The following is a 19,608-nucleotide window of genomic DNA, read 5'->3' on the forward strand; positions in this document are numbered from 1 at the left end:
ACCTAGGGCATGCTTGCATTTCGAAAGAACCTGCTAATATATAAATCCCGAGCGTGTAAAAACACTTTATAAATTGCTCTTACAAACGTTACAGCAGTTTAAAGAAAAGGTCTGAAAAGAAAAATCTGTGATCGATAAGATTATAGAAAAGTACTGGAAGGGGGAGGTTATAAAAGATTAGCATAACAAGCTTCTGCGCAATAAATAGGATTGATTTCTAGCCAATGAGATTACATTTTCGGAAATTCCTAGTTTTTCTGGCCCAATCAAGACGAGGCTATGTCTATAAATAAGACTGCCTACGGGCTGGTGAGTAAAACCAGTGAGCTATCATGGCGCGTACAAAGCAGACTGCCCGGAAGTCGACTGGTGGCAAGGCCCCACGGAAGCAGCTGGCCACCAAGGCGGCCCGCAAGAGCGCGCCGGCCACTGGCGGCGTCAAGAAGCCGCACCGCTACCGGCCGGGCACCGTGGCCCTGCGGGAGATCCGGCGCTACCAGAAGTCGACCGAGCTGCTGATCCGCAAGCTGCCTTTCCAGCGGCTGGTGCGCGAGATCGCGCAGGACTTCAAGACTGATCTGCGCTTCCAGAGCTCGGCCGTGATGGCGCTGCAGGAGGCGAGCGAGGCCTATCTGGTGGGGCTGTTTGAAGACACGAACTTGTGCGCTATCCACGCCAAGCGCGTGACCATCATGCCCAAAGACATCCAGCTGGCCCGCCGCATCCGCGGGGAGCGGGCTTAAGGCACACGTTTTAAACTAGACGATTTAAAGGCTCTTTTCAGAGCCACCCACGTTTTCATAAAGAGCAGCTGTTTTCATAAAGAGCGCCCACGTTTTTATGAAGAGCAACAGGAACTCACCAGCTTTAAGCTTGGTGAGTTCCTAATGCACAAGTGTTAAGGGTAAAGTGGATCGGGGCGTCTCGCACGTGTTGGGTGGTGAGGTTATGGAATTAAGGCAGACAGACGCTAGAGGGACCACCAGAGGCAAGGTCTGGGTCGTGTCGGTCAAGTACTGCTTTTATCTCCTGGCTTGATTTCTTAGTCCAGAGCGCCAACCTTGCTAAACTTCGCAAGAGGATAGAATATGTTCTACCAGTCGTTTGTAACGCGTTCCAAAGTGCTAGTACAAAACGTTAGCACAAATCTGAATACTGAAATTAAGTGACACTCTAGAAGGCCGTCATTATGTGATAACTGTCGGGATGGCAATCTGGGTTTTCAGCCCGATTGTACAGTTACTAGAACTAGGCCGGATGTTAGATAAAATCCTCGGTCCCCAAGTAGTTACTCGGGATTTCAACTAAGAATGGGGGCAAGAGTCCCGAGATGTGTAAGAACCCATCTTCCTCGTTGCATAAGACAGGAGGCGCAAACCGCGAAAAAAAAAAAAAGAAAATGTGGGCTGAGGTATTGTTGCAAAAACCGTAATCAAACAAACTTCCACAAAGTAGTACAGAGGAGTAAAATAATGCAAAAATGAGAACGTTAACTTGTCTTTAGCTGGCACTTCAGATCTCCAAGTAAAAGTGAAAACCAATTAACATCAAAAGACCACAAACAGGTGAAACTACTTTTTACATAATTTAGTGGTTAGTGTGAAATGGAACATTTTGATTGGTTAACAAGACATTTGTTCTAAGGGCCACTGAGGGAGCGCAAGCAGAACCTTATTTACATGGACTCCGCCCCTCTATGACGACACTGTTGGATATTAACCAATAAAAACGTAATACTGTGCTAGTCTTCATTTGCATACAGGCTCTATAAGTAGCGCGTAACCAGCCTGCTTCGGTGTAGTCGGGATCACTTCTACTGGCGTGTGGGGATTCTCCTGTGTGAAGATGCCGGATCCAGCAAAATCTGCTCCTGCTCCTAAGAAAGGTTCCAAAAAGGCTGTCACGAAAGTGCAGAAGAAAGACGGTAAGAAGCGCAAGCGTAGCCGGAAGGAGAGCTATTCTGTTTATGTATATAAAGTGCTGAAGCAGGTTCATCCAGACACCGGCATTTCTTCGAAGGCCATGGGCATTATGAACTCCTTCGTGAACGACATCTTCGAGCGCATCGCGGGCGAAGCGTCGCGCCTGGCGCATTACAACAAGCGCTCGACTATCACGTCCCGGGAGATCCAGACGGCTGTGCGCCTGCTGCTGCCCGGCGAGCTAGCCAAGCACGCCGTGTCGGAAGGCACCAAGGCGGTCACCAAGTACACCAGTTCGAAGTAAGCGTGCAAGAGACGAGCTAGAACATCTATTTTACCCCAAAGGCTCTTTTCAGAGCCACTTAAATTATCGGGGAAAGTGGCTGTAAACACTTGATAAAAGGTGGGTTTAGTTGTTGGTTGGGTAGGGTGGGCCCATGATCACGAGTGCTTTTGGATTTGGGGCTAGATTGGGACAGTGATTGAATGGTTGCCCTGTTAAAATCTAGGACCTCCCATGGTCCAGTGGCGCCACCTAGTGGTATGTGTCATGTCGCTGGTAACAAGTGATTGGTCCTTAAGGTGGTTCCTACCTAGTCTGAGTCTTCAATGGGAGCTTAGGTACGGAGGAGCGGGGAAGGGCTGTCTCTTATTAAACTATTAAACTAGTAAGTGAGTTGGGTTTTATTTTATTCTAGCGTACAGATAGCCCTATAGTTTCCCCAGTTGCCGCTGTTTCTTAATGTTTTAATCTGTTTTTAACATAAATCTCTAGGTGTCTGTCACAAACTTTCAACATCACCAGGTGCTTTAGTACGTTGGCCTACCTAGCCCCGTGACCCTCAACCAGATAGATTTCCCACCCCACCCCCTCCATCACACTCCCCATGGGATATTGGCAGTATCTGGAGACATTTTTGATTGTCATCACTTGGGGAGAGGGGCGCTACTGGCATCTAGTGGGTAGATGCCAGGGATGCTGCTAAACATCCTATAATGCCTAGGAGAGCCCCCACTACCAAGAATTATTTGGTGAATGATGTTGACCCTTGCGCCAAGGTTGAGAGACCCAGTGCCCAAAGACTTCCCTTCCTTCAGGATATTTTCCCTTCTGGGTTTAATCCTCATTTAGGTCAAACCTTTCCCCACTCCTACCCTGCTTTTGGTGAAAACTGAGCAGCACTTAACTTACACTGCTTGTTTACACTCCTCCACAGGAAAATTATCTTCTCCAGGGCAAGGACCTTGTCTTGGTTCTGTAACTCCTGGTTATAAGGCCCATCTCCAAGCTTGCTAAACATACTTCCAGGTGCCTCTCCTGAAGTTCCCTGATAAGGTCCCGTTGGAGGTGGGGGACTGGTGAGGTGGTTTTTAGTGTTCTCAGGTGTATATTTTTAGAATAGATTTTGGGGGCATGGTGTACAAAAGGGCAGTTAACATGTGGGATGAATTTCTAAGGCCCTCTCAGTTCAAAACTTGCATAACTCAAGACCAATCCCGAAAAAGGCTGGATATTCTACCAAATAAAATATACCCTTGAGGCAAAAGGAAAAGTCTTAGCTTCCAATTCACTTGACAGTCAAGTTTTGAAATTAAGCCATTCCTGGTTAAACTTGGGGGAATTTAAAATGAATTTTTTAAATGCTTAAAATGAATTTTATTCATTTGTAATGTAGGAGTTCGAATTTACATCTAATTAAAAGTTGCATAAAGTGGGCTGTATGTGATTTCTTTCACTGGGAAATTAAGATTCTCAGTGAGTCATCTTTCCCTAGAGACTATCAGACAAGCGACCAGAGAAAGATGACTCAACTGAGAATCTAAAATTTCTAGTTGAAAGAAAAGAAATCATTATACAACACATTCTATGGTAGGAAAAATCACTCTATAAGTGAGAATTTACATGTGCCAGACCCTGTGCTAGGTGATGGGGATATACAGGTGCTCTCCTTCCCAAGTCCATGAAGTGCACCTGGAATTTTATTTGCGACCAATATATCAAGTATCCTCTGGGAAGTTTTTTTTTAAGTTTTAGTTTTACCCAATTTTCACTGTAACATCTTTCAACTTTTTAATCATCTGATTTTTGTAAAATGGAATTCTTCATCGTTCCCTTTAAATTCTGTGACTAGGTGTCATTATTTCTGTACTCCTCATCCAGGTTGTAACATTTTCTTTTCACTTTAATATGTCTCTTTAAACTTAAAATTTTCACATAGACTATTTTTTAGGGTTTTTCATTATATTGGAAAGCTCTGGCTGTCCCACCCTCTTGCCCGCAAAGCAATTTAAGTCACATTGTACTTGGCTCCCAGCATCTCAAACCTGCTGAAGCTTTCTTTGTTCACCATGATCCTAGCTTGAGAGAAATTTTATTTTCTTGTTCCCTGTGAGATTCATTTTCTTTTGCAGGGGGTATGACTATAGTAAAGCATGGGAATAAGCCTTTTCTCAGTCATCCCAAGTAAAATTTATCAGAAAATATTGTTGGCTTAACATGTCCCATATCCAACCATACTTGACACTTCACTGCTGTCTTCCCACTCCAAGCCACCATCACACCTCCCAGGTATTTGCAATGACTTTCTGACTGGTCTCTTTGCTTCCGCCTCTACCCTCACTCTATCTTCCACAAACCAGCTAGAGTAAACTTTCTGAAACCTCTAAGTCAGATCATGTCACTCCCACACCATCCTGCCCAACTGAAAATCCCCATATGGCTTCAGAGAGAAGGTCCACACTGATACAATGGCCCACATCCACCTCCTCTCTTACCACTCTCCCTTTTGTTTGTTCTGTTTCATCACACTTGTCTCCCTGCTCTACCTCGAATACACCAAGGCCCTCCTATCTCAGGGTCTTTGTGCTTGCCATTTCTTCTGGAAAAGCTTTTCCCCCAGATATTTATACGACTGGCTTCCTCATTTCTTAGGCTTCTGCTCAAAACTTCCATTACTCTTCAGTTCTTCCTTGACTTATGTAAGATAGCAAGCCCACCTCCCTCTCTCCCCCCATTTCTTGGTACTCCTTGTCCCCATACCTTGCTAAATTTTCTTCCGTGTATCATCCGAATACTAATGTATTTATTTACTTATTTGTTTATTACTGAATCAGAGACTGCTACTCATAAAAGCTGTTCTTCTTTCCTTACTTTAACCCTCTGCTTTATGGGTGCATGCCTTCTCAGTTAAAGGCTAATTTACCAGCTTTTCTTGCATCTGGGTTTGTTCATAAGACAAAGTTCTGAGCCAATGAGATATGAATGGAAGTGATACATATTATTTCTAGTTTGTGTCCTAAAAAGGAATAGATATGTACTGCCCTTGCCTTTTTACCCTCTCCTCTGGCTGGGTTACAGATACAATGGCAGGAACTATGGCAGCCACTCTGGGCCCAGAAACAGAAGCCATGTGATGAGAATAGCAGAACTGTTCTACTAACCCTGGACATGAGAGATGAATAAACTTGTATTTTGTTTAAGCCACTTCTTTTTTTTAATATTTGGCACAATAATTTAGACTGTTCTCCAACCAATACATTGTCTGACTCTCCTCCTACCTTCTTAGAGTAAGTCCTATGAAGGTAGGTACTTTGTTTTGTTCACTGCACTTTGCCCATCATCTCGAGCTGTATCTGGAATAGAGTGGGCACTCAGTAAATACTGATGGGATGAATAGATTGATGAGGGAAGGAGTGGTTGAGAGGGAGGGCAGTGGGATTGGATTTATGAGATGCAGAACTCTAAGAGTTGGCTTTAACAAAAAATGATTTTAAAAATCTTTTGCCCTCTGAATGGGGAACAGCACAATATGGAGTGAAGGTCTAGGTGAAGTTGCAGACACCATGGTCCACAAATCAGTTTAGAAGCTTCATAGTGTAAGTTGTTGGGTATTTAAGGATACTTACCTACACTAACTCAGAAGCAGTAAGAGAGTAAAGGAAAACTCTTGTTTCCTCTACTATTCTCAGTACTTCTGGCCACCAAGTATGTGGGTTTTCCACACCAAGCAATCCTGACATTAACTACGTGAAGTTAGTGCAGACCCCACAGGTTAAGGGCTCAGTCCAAAAAGATTGCCCCTCCACCCCCTATACCAACTTCAGATGCCAATCACAAGTAGTGGGTCCCTAGGTTACACACACCTCTGTCAGTCTTGGCTACAAATCAGGAGTTCCCACAACCCCCTCCTCAGACTCAGTAATTTGCTATAACAGCTTACAGAACTCAGGGAAACACTTACATTTACCAGTCTATTATAAAGGATATAGTAAAGGATACAGATGACCAGCCAGATGAAGATGTACATAGGGCAAGTGTCCTGAGTGCAGGAGCTTCTGTCCCCGTGTAATTGGGGTGTCCATGTGGCTTCCTGGCATGTGGATATGTTCACTGACCCAGAAGCTTTCTGAATCTCAGAGTTTAGGGGTTTTTATGGAGGCTTCATCAAGTAGGCATGATGGATTATTAACTCAACTTCCAGTCCCTCTCTCTTCCCTGGAGGATGGGGTGTGTGGGTTAACAGCTTCAATCTTCTAATCATAGCCTGGCCTTTCTGGTGACCAGCCCCTGTCCTGAAGCTCCCCAGGAGTCCACCAAGAGTCGTCTCATTAGAACAAAATATGCTCCTATTACCCTGGAAATTCCAAGGGATTTAGGAGCTCTATGTCAGGAATTGGGGTCAAAGACCAAATATTAGAACAAATGATGTCCTTAGCACCCTTATCACTCAGGGAATTACAAGAGTTTTAGGAGCTCTGTGTTAGAAACTGGGGGAAGAGATCAAACATACATTTATCATGTCACAGTCCAGCCCCTGGTCTCTGGCCATGGACCCCTTATAGCAAACCAATTATAAAAGTCAAAAGATACTGGCTGAAAGGCAGTGTACTGTAGTAGTGATGGGCATTAGCTTTGAGTCCCAGCTAACCCACCTAAGAGCTATATGACCTTGGGAAAGTTTCTTTACTCTTCTGAACCTCAATTTCCTCATCTGTAAAATGAGAAAAATAATGAAACCTACCCTCAAGACTTGTGAAGATTAAATGAGATAATGTACTTAATGCACTTAGTACAGCAGCTGGAACATGGCAAATATTCGATCAGTGTTTCTCCCATTATTGTGGCTGGGAAGGCACTTGCATGAGCACCCTTGTACCTCCAGAGCACATTTCCTTCCCAACAAGTTGTGCTTTAAGAGATCTCTAGTGATTTGAGAGTCAACTCCCTAAGCATCTTGCAGTAGAGCAGTAAGACCTTCTTTATCTTAAAAACATCCAAGAAGGCAATGCCACAATTTACTTGTTGGGCCTCTGACACTGTAGAATCTTTAAGTATCTGCTATGTGTCCCAAAAGGGAAAAAAATGAATTAAATAATAAAAGACCTTATTTCTAGTGTCTGTTACTAGTGCTCTGTAAAGATGAATATAATCTTTGGCAAATAACTTTAAAAATATATATCAGATGATGTTTGCAATACCTCCCATCAATGCTTTCAGAAAAAATTGAAATACTTTCATCTCAATACTTCTTTCTGATTTCTGAGTTGAAAGCTCTGAATTTTGAGGATTTAACACAAGAGCAAGCCAAATGAATAGAAATGATATAGGCATACTATCAGGTAGCACAGAGAAGGACACACCTTATAACCAAAAGGAGAATGTGGAGATATTTGGGAAATGTTTAATTAGAAATTCAAAAATGGGCTTGTGGAGTCAGGTTGATGACTTTTGAGTTCTTCATTACTGCTTGTTAATGTACTTCATGTTTTTCCTCTCAGTATTTTCAAGATGAAGCTCCTGTTCCTGTCACTATTCAGGGATGAAAGTTTCCCCAAGAATATAAGACTTTCTTATTCAAACTACAGTCCAAGGAGTGGTAAACAAGTAAGATGGCAGTCCCAAGACCTCAATATTTCTTTTCTTTGACCAAGAACTCATTACACAATAGATGAGATAGTTCAGATGGTTCTGCTAAAAAGAAGCATAAGAATCTAGAGAGTATCACTCTCAACCAATCCAAGGAACTTTGCTTTAGATGGCCAAAACCAGAAACAGAGAGCAAAGTAAGAGAACTCATAGAGCTTGAGCAGTTCTTTAGCATTTTGCCTTGAAGGATCCAAACCTGGATGCTGACGTATTGTCCCAAGGATGGTAAAGAGGTAATGGCTTGGGACTGGCTGAGTATTTTGAGAGAGAGAGAGATTGACAGATCAAGATCTCAGTTGATCTTGGGACTGAGGCAGCACAAGGCACCCAGAAGAAGGAATCCTTGTGGCAAAAATGGAGGATGCAGATTTGTGAAATGAAATAAGGAACAATTTATCTCTGTTGTTTTACGTGATCAAAGGCAATAATTTTAAATTATCAGAAGGTAGGGGAAAATCCATATCACTCTTTGGATATCAGTGTTTTTAACATTCAGGGGAACAGAAAATACCTAAAGATATCAGCTTTATTTGTTGTTGTTGTTGGCAATGATGTTTGAGCTTTGTGTAGGTCTTAGTTTCCAGTTAGTGGGATTATCATTTTGAAATGCATTGAAGGAAAACTCCTTAGGCCAAGAGGGAATGTGAAACAGAGTTCAGACACACCACAGATATAACCCTGGACAAAGGCTGTTCAGTATTCTTAATAAAATTCCCAATCCTAGGGATGGGCCTTAAACTACTTGAATTTCTCTCTGGAGTTGTATATTTCCTACAGTTTGGCATGTCTACTTACTCAAGACCCCTATTATAACATGTAGAATAAGCAGGAGAAAGGCATACTGATTAACTTGTATATGCATCAACCATAAGATTACTTCTAGCGAGGGAGCATATCCTTGTTTTCGTAGGCTTCTTCCTTCTCCTCCCTGCTGCAATATGAAAATCGAATAAGAATGATTTTGCTTATATGAGCTTCTTTGTAGGGAGCTTTTCCTGTGATGTCTTTTTAAGTATTTGAATTTTGATTTTCACAATTTTTTCACATTAATATCAAGGAACTGGGCAACAGAATTTATTATTATTTTTAAATTTTATTTATTTATTTTGGCTGTGCCAGGTCTTAGTTGTGGCATAGGGGATCTTGTTTTTTTTCAGTTGCCACATGCAGGCTTCTTAGTTGCAGTATGCGGACTTCTTAGTTGTGGCATGCATGCGGGATCTAGTTCCCCAGCCAGGGATCCAACCCGGGCCGCCTGCATTGGGAGCGTGGAGTCTTACCCACTGGACCACCAGGGAAGTCCCCAGAAATTATTCTTAAGTGAATTTTTTTTCAGAAACAGCAAGTATGCATAGAGAACACAATTTTAGGATTAGCAGGAAAGTTAACCAAGGTAGAATTGGAATTTCAATTCTTAGCCTAGGGGTAAAAAAAGGAAGGAATCTTTTCATTTGTCTAAGGGAATTTCATTGTATTTATGATTGTGGGATGTGTTTAGGCAGGAAGGGGCATATAGATAAATCTTTCTGGATTAGCATATGCAAATCATTTATAATGGGAAATAGCAAAGTCCCAACGATTATAAGAGTAAAACAAAACAACTCTGACTATTCTTCCTGACAGGAGAAAACAGTAATATATATGTACATGAATTATAAGCATGACTGAGTCTTCTAGATTGAGTTGGTGGATAACCATGTAGCAGGGCCCCACAACAGCACAGAGGTGTCAAAGTAAATACATAATCTGGCAGTGTAGAAGGATGGTGTGTTCTTAAAATCTTCTGAGTATGCCACTGTATTAGTAAAGAGCACAAGCTCATAAAACAGATCACCTGGTTTGTAACCCAGCCCTGCTCTTTATCAGTAGTGTGACTAGGGCAAGTTTTTGGACCTTCTATGCTTTCTCCTCATCTTTTTTTTTTTTTGGTGGGGGGATGCTGTGCAGCATGGCTTGTGGGATCTTAGTTCCCCTGCCAGGGATTGAACCTGTGCCCTGGCAGTGAAAGCACTGAGTCCTAACCACTGGACCGCCAGGGAATTCCCTAGTTTCCTCATCTTTAAATTGAGAATAATATAATGCTTACTTTATAATTTTTTTTGAAAGGTGAATGAGTAAATACATATAAAAATTCTTAGACTGATGTTCGACACAACATTTCAATAACTGTTAGTTGTCGTTGATAGTAGGGAACTCCTGTTGAGTGCTATGTAAGTTTTTCATCTCTAATGTACAGTGAAATATCTACTAATTCAAGATAGTGTCCCAAACATATGTTGCATTCTTCCCATTTTGCACCCCAAATTCCTTAAATGATAGAAAACTGACAAAAAAGACGGCAAATGGGTTAAGAGTGAAGAGTGCAAAAACAGTAAACATCTTGGAAATTTAAAATTTGGTTATTGACACAAAAATTCAACAGTAGGACTGAGTCCAGAATAGAATCAATACAACTGGGAGAAAATAGGGGAGCTGAAAGATGAAGCCTAGAAATCCCCCCACAATGCTGTATAAAAAGATATAAAGGTAGAAAATATGAAAAAAAGTTAAATGACATGGATGACAGATTCAGATGTTCCAAAATTCACCCAGTAGGAGTTTAGAAGGAGAGAATAGAAATAATGTAAAAAATAAAATACAGGTCTACCAAATAAGGTTTGCTGATTGTACACTGCACAGCTTCAGGAGCACCATTTAAATTATAATCTTTGTGAATGGTATCCCCTGCAGTTGTGCAGTGCACAACCCAAGTGTCATACATGGTGGTCCTGAGGAAGTAAAGAAAAGGAGACTTTCACAGAATATATATCTTCAGACTGCAAGGTCCCATTAAATGCAGAGCATATAGATATGAACTAAAAGTATCTTTACCTAGAGACATGGCAATAAAATTTCAAAACACAAGAGTTAAGGAGACAATTCTAGAAACACCCAGAGAAAATTCTTACAAAGAAATAGAAATCAAATTATGTCAGACTTTTCATTTGGACAACACTGGATATAAGAAGACAATCGGTATTTTTTTAAATCTAGGGAAAATAATTTTGAAACTAAATTTCTATATCCAGCCAAACTATCATCTAAGTGTGGGTGACTTTTCAGACCCTCCCTGAAAGAATTTCTGGAGTTGTATTCCTGCAAGAATCAGAAAAGATTCTAAGGGGAAGATGTGCGATACCAGAAGGGGGCCATGTGCCCAGTAAAATATATTGCTAAGTCTAAATAAGTTTAGATTCTAGAAAAATTTCTTTAAGGCTTAGAATACTTGGTATTTATTCATCCACCTAATTTCATAATTAAATAAATTTATTGAGAAATTAGAAATCAGGTGATAGGAGAGAGATGAAATAAATGAAGCAGAAAAGGTTCAAATAACAAAGAAATATAATACATATACCAAGTTACCTGTAATACAAATTTAAAAAGAAATGTGCTATAAATGATAGATACAAAGTACTGTGAGGTTAGAGATACAGGTGACATTGTTCGTGATATCCTGGGTCATACAAGAAGCATTAATTTATTGTATCCATCATGTATTGAAATCTCCCTCTGTTTTGATTACTGATTCAAGTCTGGATTTTAAGATTTTTGTTTATGTAACTGTGATTACAGAGTTTTTTTACATGTATGGTTTCTGCTCCGCATTTTGTCTACTATTTTGAAGAAACAAGAGCTCAAAACTGTTAGTGACTTCAAATATATATGTCCTTTGGTGTAGATCCTAAAAAATTGAAAAGAAAATCTGAACTTCAAATTCCAGATGATATTGACATGGCAAGAAATAAAATAAGCTAACTAATATTTATGTTATATTTAGGAGGAGGATATAGATATTATTCTAGAAGTTGTTAGAAAAGTGTAAGTTTAAATATATATGTATATACAAAATGTATATGTATAAAAGCTGACTATAAAGCACTAGAAGAGGGATATTTCATATTCAGAAAAGCAGAAATCCATTAAGCAGTGATCAAGAATTGTTTGCACTTGAAAGGCGATTGTAGGAAGAAAAATTCCACTTGAACTAATATGAAACCCATTTGCTAATTGTGGGAGGGGAAATAAAGCTTTTAAATTATACAATGTAAAAAAAATTGTTTGCACCTAACACAGGTACACACACATGCATAGACTCATACGCGTGTACATACAACAAAGATTTCTAATAAGTCAACAATCATAGTGGTGATTATGTTAACACAGACACATCTTGCTCAAGAATTAAAAGACCAAGTCGACTAAAACTTGTTTGAAGATATAGAGGATTTGAAGAACATAGTTAACAAAAGTAATCATAAGTATAAGATTATACCTATACCATCTTGTATCCAAAATGGAAAAAGTACCTTATACTGAAATTCACATGCAATACTGATTCAAAACTATGTGTGAGATGACAAATGAAAACTCAACAAGTGTTGAATAAGCTGAAACCATACAAGATATATTTACTAATCATAATGCAATGAAATAACTAAAAATACTCTCCTTGATCTATACTGTTAGGGAAAAGCACATGGTTAAAGAAGATATCGAAATAAAAATTATATAGTATTTAGAAATAAACAAAGTGAGCACTATATATTAAAACCTATATGAAGAAGTCAGAGGACCTCTTCATAGCTTTAAATGCATTTATGAGAAAATAAGAACTTTTAAAAATAATGAATTAAGCTTTATATTTAAAAGCTAATAAAGGAACAATAAAACCTGAGGAAAGTAGAAGGAATAAATTAGGATAGAAATCATTGGAATAGATCATACTTCCCCACTCTCCCCAAAACAGAATTAATCAATAAAACCAAAATCTGGCTCTTTGAAAGAAAATTTAAAAGTTAATCCTTTGGTAAATTTAATATTGAAAGAAAAATTACACAAATAACATCAGCAAAATTAGATATTGAAGTATTAAAATGGTATGTATATTTTGATACAGATATTTACAAATGTAGACAACTCATTTTTCAATACAAATGATCAAAGTTGCCTTAAGAAGAGTAGAATACCTGAATAAAAAATTAGCTATAGGAAGAACTGAAAAGATAGGCAAAGATCTACCCTTAAAAACAGCACCAGGCCCAGACAGTTTTACCAGACACTGGGGGAAGAGACAATACTTATTATATAAATTGATCATGATAATGGAAAAATATTAAAAGCCACCTACTAATATTATGGGGCAATGAGAGCAACAAATATTATTAAGATTAAGCGAAATAACCCCTGCAAGGCAAATGAAAGAGTATTTGGTACATAAAAATAATCCATAAAAGTTAGATATTATGAGCCAGAATATAGATTTCAAAGTACAAAGAGAGGTAATTGGGATAAGAAACTGCAACACAAGGAGTTATTAAGTGTAAGGTTAAGATTTGAATTCTAGTTTATTGTGCCCAAAGCCTGTGAAATTTCAAGAAATTATTTCTTTAAAGTTAGAAAATATTATTTTCTAAAATAAATATGATACTTACAATCCCATTGTACATACCTATTTCTTTTCTTCAAGGCTTTTTTCCTGCCCGTGCAGAAGTTGTCCTCAAAGTTACAGCCAGACTCCAGATGATTGCTGTTTCACTGGAGATCATGCCATTGCTTCCTCAAAATAAATTATCTTTTCAGAATACACCATATTTGGGGAATTTATTTCTCCAGGATGTGTAAACCAATTATTTCTAGCCTTTCTTAGAGGTTTTCTATCTCCATTTAACTCACATACCGTGTTTTGGCATCTTTCCCTTCCACACATGCTCCTTCTCCAGAATTTATTCTTTCATATCCTAAGCCAAAGGGTTAAGGAATAATACGTGCTTAGTGTGACAAGAAGCTGAAAGGGGAAGACAGGAAGATGAACTTCTTACCCTTTTGGGGATTTGACCTCATATTTAGAAACAAACAAAGATATGAGGAATAAAGGGCAGCAAACAATTTTATTGGCTCCAATTTTACTGCCAGTGTGCATTAACAAAGAAGTCTATACCTAAAAGACCTTATGGGGCTCCAGATTTTCAACTTACTAGCATTTTCTTTTTGACATCCTGCTTTCCATTGCTAACCTTAATATACAGCTCTCTTAGGTAGGGTCTTTCATTTTTTATACTATTATCGCTGTGAGACCTTTTTCTGTTTTTTATTTGTACTTTCCACTTAGATTGTCTCTCTAGTCCCATGGCTCTGAATACCACATATATATGATGATTCTCAAAAGTTTATCTCTAGTTCAGGATCCTTCCTTGAGCTCCACACATGTATCCATTGCTTTCCCAACAGTTACACTTAAATGTCAAATAGGAATCTTAAGATGTTCAATACAAAACTTTTGCTTCTTGCTACTCCTGTCTCCCCTGCTCCACCAATTTGCTCCTGCTGTTTCCCAGCTCAATCTATGGAGTCAGTTTATTGCTCAGGCCCCAAATCTAGGATTTGTACCTGATTCCTCTCTTCCCCATATGCCCTACATGTAATCAATCAGCAAGCTTTTTTTTTTTTTACACTTCCTACAAAGTACATTCCAAATACCACCACTTAACACCTCTACTGCTAACCACGTTAGTCCAAGCTACAGTTATCTCTCCCCTGAATTCCTAACTTTTTCTTGCTTCCACTGTTGTCCCCTTACTACCCCTGAGGGTCTGTCTCCAACTAACTCTGGTGGCAGTGAGGACTGCCAGACACCTTCCAGCCAGCTATGCCTCCAGTGTCTAATTCTTAGACTTGGAATTACAGGATAGGTCTGGCTATCTTTGGCTTCTTGGGGGAAAATTTCTAAATCCAGTAGGCACTGGTTTTGCTCCCGGCTGAGTTTGGGAGCCAGGAAAGACCCAGAATGGAACCAACTCTTCCTGTTTTCCCAAAACCAGTCGATCCACTTTGGTGATTCCTTCTCAGGCTAGGAAACTTCTGAGTGTTCTGAAATGGGCCTGGACTCTTGTAGAAGCTCCTGTGGTCCCCAAATGAGTTTAGGGCTCATCCTACAGAGCCTGGAAGGTGAGAAACGACCACTCTCCTCACACCCAGTTGCCTGTTCAGCTCCGTAACTGTCTACTCTGGAGAGTTGTGCTTAGGTCTGGAACAGACCTGGGGATTACAGGATGGGCCCAGGAGCTTCTCAGATGAAGCTCTAAACTTCTAAGATGAAGTCTCGATAGGTCCAACAGGCCCTGGGTGTTGTCCCTGCTGAGTCTGAGGGCGAAGGAAGGAAAACCCCACCTTCCTCCTCTCTCCCAGCCAGCTGCATCAATCCCCTCTGGGCCCTTGTTCTCAGTCCTGGAAACTTGTCTTCCGGGATAGGACAGGGCTTGGACCCTTGAGGGAGAAGCTCCATGGTTCCCAAATGCATTTCAGAGCAGCCCGTGAAGAGCCTGGGGGCTCCCTGCCCACAGGCCTGCAGGTTCTGCCGGCCCGGGGTCCCTTCCTGGCTCTTGATGGTGGTGGAACCAGCAAGGAATTCATCAGGGCTTGACTGGACAGCCGTCTCGTACTCTCCACCTGCTCCCTCCCTGCTGCTACCACCGCCTCCAGCCGCCTTTATTCTTGAGGTCTCGCCCAGACAGCCAGCGACCCTCCCCTTCCGGTGGCCCCCTTAACCAGGCCTCCGCGGAGGCCACCGCCAGCCGCAAACTCCCGCGCGCCCCGCGCCTCCCGGCAGCACCTGCGCTAGGCGGCAGCCGAGGCTGCAACCGCAACAGGCGTCCGTGGGGTGGCGCCGCCGCCAGGTCCGTGAGCTGGATCGAGCCCTCCCTCCATCCCCCCTGACCTACGAATGGGTTTTTCAGCTGCGCGGTTCCGCTGCAGGTGCCCACCCAGCTCATTCGGGAGTCGGGTTCTCACACCTGCCGGCCCAAGCAAACAGTTACATCGGATATGAAGGAGCAGCCCCCGAGTTGGGTGCTTTTTTGGGTACCGGGGCAAATCTGACACTCACAACCCCTTTCTCTCCTCTACCCGCCCGCCGCCTCTGCCGCCGACCTGACCAGAGCTAATTTCTTGCCCCTGCCGGCTCTGAGGAAGCAAGTATTTCTCACGGGGCTTTGGGGGGAGGTTGCAAAAAGCGTGCACCCGGCCAGTCTCCGCACCCCTGGGCCCGCGCGCACTGGCGGTTGCAGATTCTGTGGAGAGCTAAGGTCGCAATGTGCACAGGAGACCACAGGGTGGCGCCAGTGGCCTTCCGTGGGATACGCACAACGCCGCCGCGACGGATCCGAGAGCTACCGCCGTGTCTGTCCATCCGGGAGCCCGGTTCTAGCCAGTAAGTGTGGAGCTAAAAAAGTGTATTAATGACCGTTGGTAAGTAGCTGATTTACAATAGAATCTACTAACACGTCCCAGTTAGGAAGAGAAATGACTGATGAGTGATAACAAGCAGATTTGCAACCAAGTAAAAATATAAATATGGATTTACGCTATCTAGTACCCCCTTTTTTTTTGGCAAAAGTTAATGAAACAATCCCTTCTAAATTGTTACAGAAAATGGAAAACACCAACTTACCTTCAATACATTCCTTTTACTTGAAGATATAGTGTTGATCTGTTAGAAGTAAAAGGGCTTTTCAGGTTTTTATGAAATCATGCAGACTGCAGCTGAGAAACAGACTGAGTCATGGATGAATGAGATCAACCTCTTTACTGAGGATGGTGATAATGCAGGAAGACTGCTCTTTGAAGTTAGTTGATATTTCCCAGCATGCTTTTTGCATATCACTCTTTGTGATGGCATTTATGCTGTTCTCACAATATTTCCAGCTTCTTGCCTTAGCTTACTTTAGGATTTTACATCCTCTTTGTGTTTGGGTGGAGCTATGTAACCACTTCTGACCAGTGAGTTGGAAGTGGGAGTGTTGCGTGTCACTTCTGGGCTGGAGCATTTAATTTCTGGTTTGAGATGCTCCAGAACTCTTTTTCACTCTGGCACAACAACTGGCCTTCTTCCTCCCTCTCAGTTGACCCTAGTGTAATATAAACAACAAAACTTTGTTGGTGTAAGGTGCTGAGATTTTGGAGTTGTCTGAGCCTTAACATACCCTAGCCTATTCTTATACAGCCTAATTCATAGATGAATAGACCAGGTATAGAGCTGTGCATGTTTGTTATCCTAGATAAGGTGCGGTTGTTATCAGTATTTCTTACTTACAATTTCTTTGCCTTGCTCTCAGAAGACTTTCACCTCAGAGCCAAGCATCTTTTTTTTTTTTTTAAATAACAGAGCAAGAGGCAAGGTCTTTAAATAAAAATTGTCATGAAATTTTCCCTACCTCTCTACAGTATACTAGGACTCAGAACATCTCAACATGGGCTAACATATCCATTTCTAATACCTGACTTTGCCCCTAACACCCATAAGTATAAAATAGAGAAAGACACAAAAACTTACCTCTGGTTTATAGTTCCTTTGTCTCTTTGGTACACTCAGAGATTTTTTTTTATCCCCAGGGTAGTGTGTCATGATTTGGGATGGGTGAGAGATATGCCTTTCTTTTGTAAACTGGGAGAAGGGTGAGTGGGAAAGAGGAGGTGGAAAAGGTGAACCAGCTTCAAGCATTTACAACAGGCATGTTCTTAGGCTGCACAATGTAATGAAAGAGTGCTTATGGAAGTTGATGTTTGGGGGTTGATTCCCTTAAACTATCATTGCCAATGTACCTGTTAGAACATCTTTATATATCCCTGTGGGTTCATACACTCTTGGGGAACACCTATGCTGGTGAGTAAAGCAATCCATATGTGTGACAATAGGGAGTGGTGGTGACTGTAGAATAAAATGCTGTATGGTGCTTGTTTCACCAGTGTTGAATAAAATCTTATTGACCCATTTCTTGATTCTACAAATAAAATTAGCAGGCTTGCATTTTGCTTCTAGTGTTAACTAGTGAAATTGCAAACCCTAACCTTAAAATGCAAGCCTTCATAATTCATAAAAGTACAATTAGAAACAAATGAAGATGTTCCCTCTCCCTTACAGACAGAGGGAGAGAGAACATTCTGCATCATAAACCAGCTCAAAAAATCTGATTTGATAAGGTTTTAAACCAAAAACATTCACAGGAATATCAAGCTTATTCTCCTGTGCACAGTGGAGCTGTGGTGCATATTTTCTAATGTTAACAACTTGTTTTGTTCTCTGTTAAAATAAATGTGTCCCTAGAAGTGTTATTTGAACAGTCTTATAAGACTCCAAAGACTTTATAAATTGTTGCAGTGGCATACAAAATGCTCAGGATGGACTTTCTGGAAGCAGAGGCTGAGATAGAGTTTAGGGTACAAGGTGATTATTAGGGATGAACCCTTGTGAAAGGAAGAATGAGGACATAGGATTGGGCAGAGGAAGAAATCAGACTGCAATGAAGGCCTGACAGCCTTGATCGACCTGCTGAGGAGCTCTGGAGCAAATACTACTCCTGATAAGTTATTTGAAAAAGGCAAGGTGCAATGGTGTGTATATTATGCTAACATTTGTGTACAAAGGGAGAGAGAGGGAAGGATGTCTCCCTTTATTTGCCTATAAAAGCATAAAAGTCTCTGAGATGACAGAAAACAACCAATAGTAATTATCTTTTGGAAAGGACATTAGAAGGTGCTATAGACTGAATATTTGTGTTTCCTCCCAAATTCATATGTTGGAATCTAGTTCCCAAAGTGATGGTATTAGGAGGTGGGGCCGTTGGTGAGTGTTGAGTCATGAAGGTGGAGCTCTCATGAGTGGTATTAGTGCCCTTATAGAAGAGACCCCAGACAGCACCCTCACCCTCTGCATGTGAGGACACAAAAAGACAGTCATCTATAGATCAGGAATTGAGCTCTTACCAGACACCAGATCTGTAGGCACCTTGATCTTGGACTTTCCAGCCTCCAGATCTGTGAGAAATAAATTTCTGTTGTGTCCAAGTGACCCAGCCTATGGTATTATTTTATAGCAGCCCAAACAGACTAAGAGAGAGGGCTAGGAGTCCAAGATGGAAGGAGATTTTTAACTGTATATGTTTTTTTTACATTTTGGATTTGACCATATATTCAAAAAGAAAAACAAAAACATTCTTAAAAATACATAATGGGATGTTAAATGTTCAATAACTGTTCTCAGCTATTCTGAAAAGAGCATTGTGTTAAAAACATGTAAGACCTTCAGGATGGCTGCACATAAATCACTTCATATAATCCCCATAATAACCTACCCCTGCCAGGAATATGAAGTCTATTTTATGGATGAGGAGACAGAAGGCATGGAGGCTTACTTTCTATGGCACAAAGCAATCATGCAGCAGAGCCAGTTTTCAACACAAGTCTGTCTGGCTCCAACCCACCCTCCACTTATTAATAATAATTATAGTTAACAGGAGTGGGGCACTTACTATGTGCCAGGCACTCTGCTAAGTATTTACTCATTTATAGCCACGATATTCCTAGGAGGCAGGTATTCCTTTTGAGTCCATTTTCCAGATGAGAGAACTGAGGTTTGGAAAGGTTGGTGACATGTCCAAGATCACATAGCTAATGAGCGGCAGAGAAAATATGACTCACTCCCCAAGCCTGCGTTCTTAACCCCTGTGATATGTAGCCAAACTGTCTCTCCGAATGTCCAGTCCCCCTCCCCCGTGCTCCCCTTGACACAGGCACACTGGTGGTTTTCAATTCCCATCCCAGACCAAGCCCCTCCCCACCTCCCAGCCTCTGCATGTGCTTTTCCCTCCACCCAGAAAGCTTCCTCTTGGTCCCTCCCTTCTTTGCAACCCTAGTTCCTCTTCTTCCTCCAGGTCTGAGTTTCAA

General features: G+C 41.2%; 2 protein-coding genes across 2 annotated transcripts; both read left to right on the forward strand.

Annotated features, from left to right (window-relative positions):
- Nucleotides 1-332: 332 nt before the first annotated feature.
- On the forward strand, nucleotides 333-743 carry LOC309826817 (histone H3.2; the record flags this gene model as incomplete). Its single annotated transcript, XM_082661198.1, has 1 exon — nucleotides 333-743. The coding sequence occupies one exon, from the start codon at nucleotides 333-335 to the stop codon at nucleotides 741-743; it is 411 nt and encodes a 136-aa protein (XP_082517324.1).
- Nucleotides 744-1,816: 1,073 nt separating this feature from the next.
- On the forward strand, nucleotides 1,817-2,226 carry LOC309827393 (histone H2B type 2-F; the record flags this gene model as incomplete). The annotated part of the gene is made up of 1 exon (XM_082662013.1): nucleotides 1,817-2,226. Exon 1 carries the CDS (start codon nucleotides 1,846-1,848, stop codon nucleotides 2,224-2,226), a length of 381 nt encoding a protein of 126 aa, XP_082518139.1. The 5' UTR covers nucleotides 1,817-1,845.
- Nucleotides 2,227-19,608: the final 17,382 nt, after the last annotated feature.

The sequence above is a fragment of the Grampus griseus genome (assembly GCF_964374135.1).
Source record: "Grampus griseus genome assembly, chromosome: 1".
Lineage (NCBI taxonomy): Eukaryota > Metazoa > Chordata > Mammalia > Artiodactyla > Delphinidae > Grampus > Grampus griseus.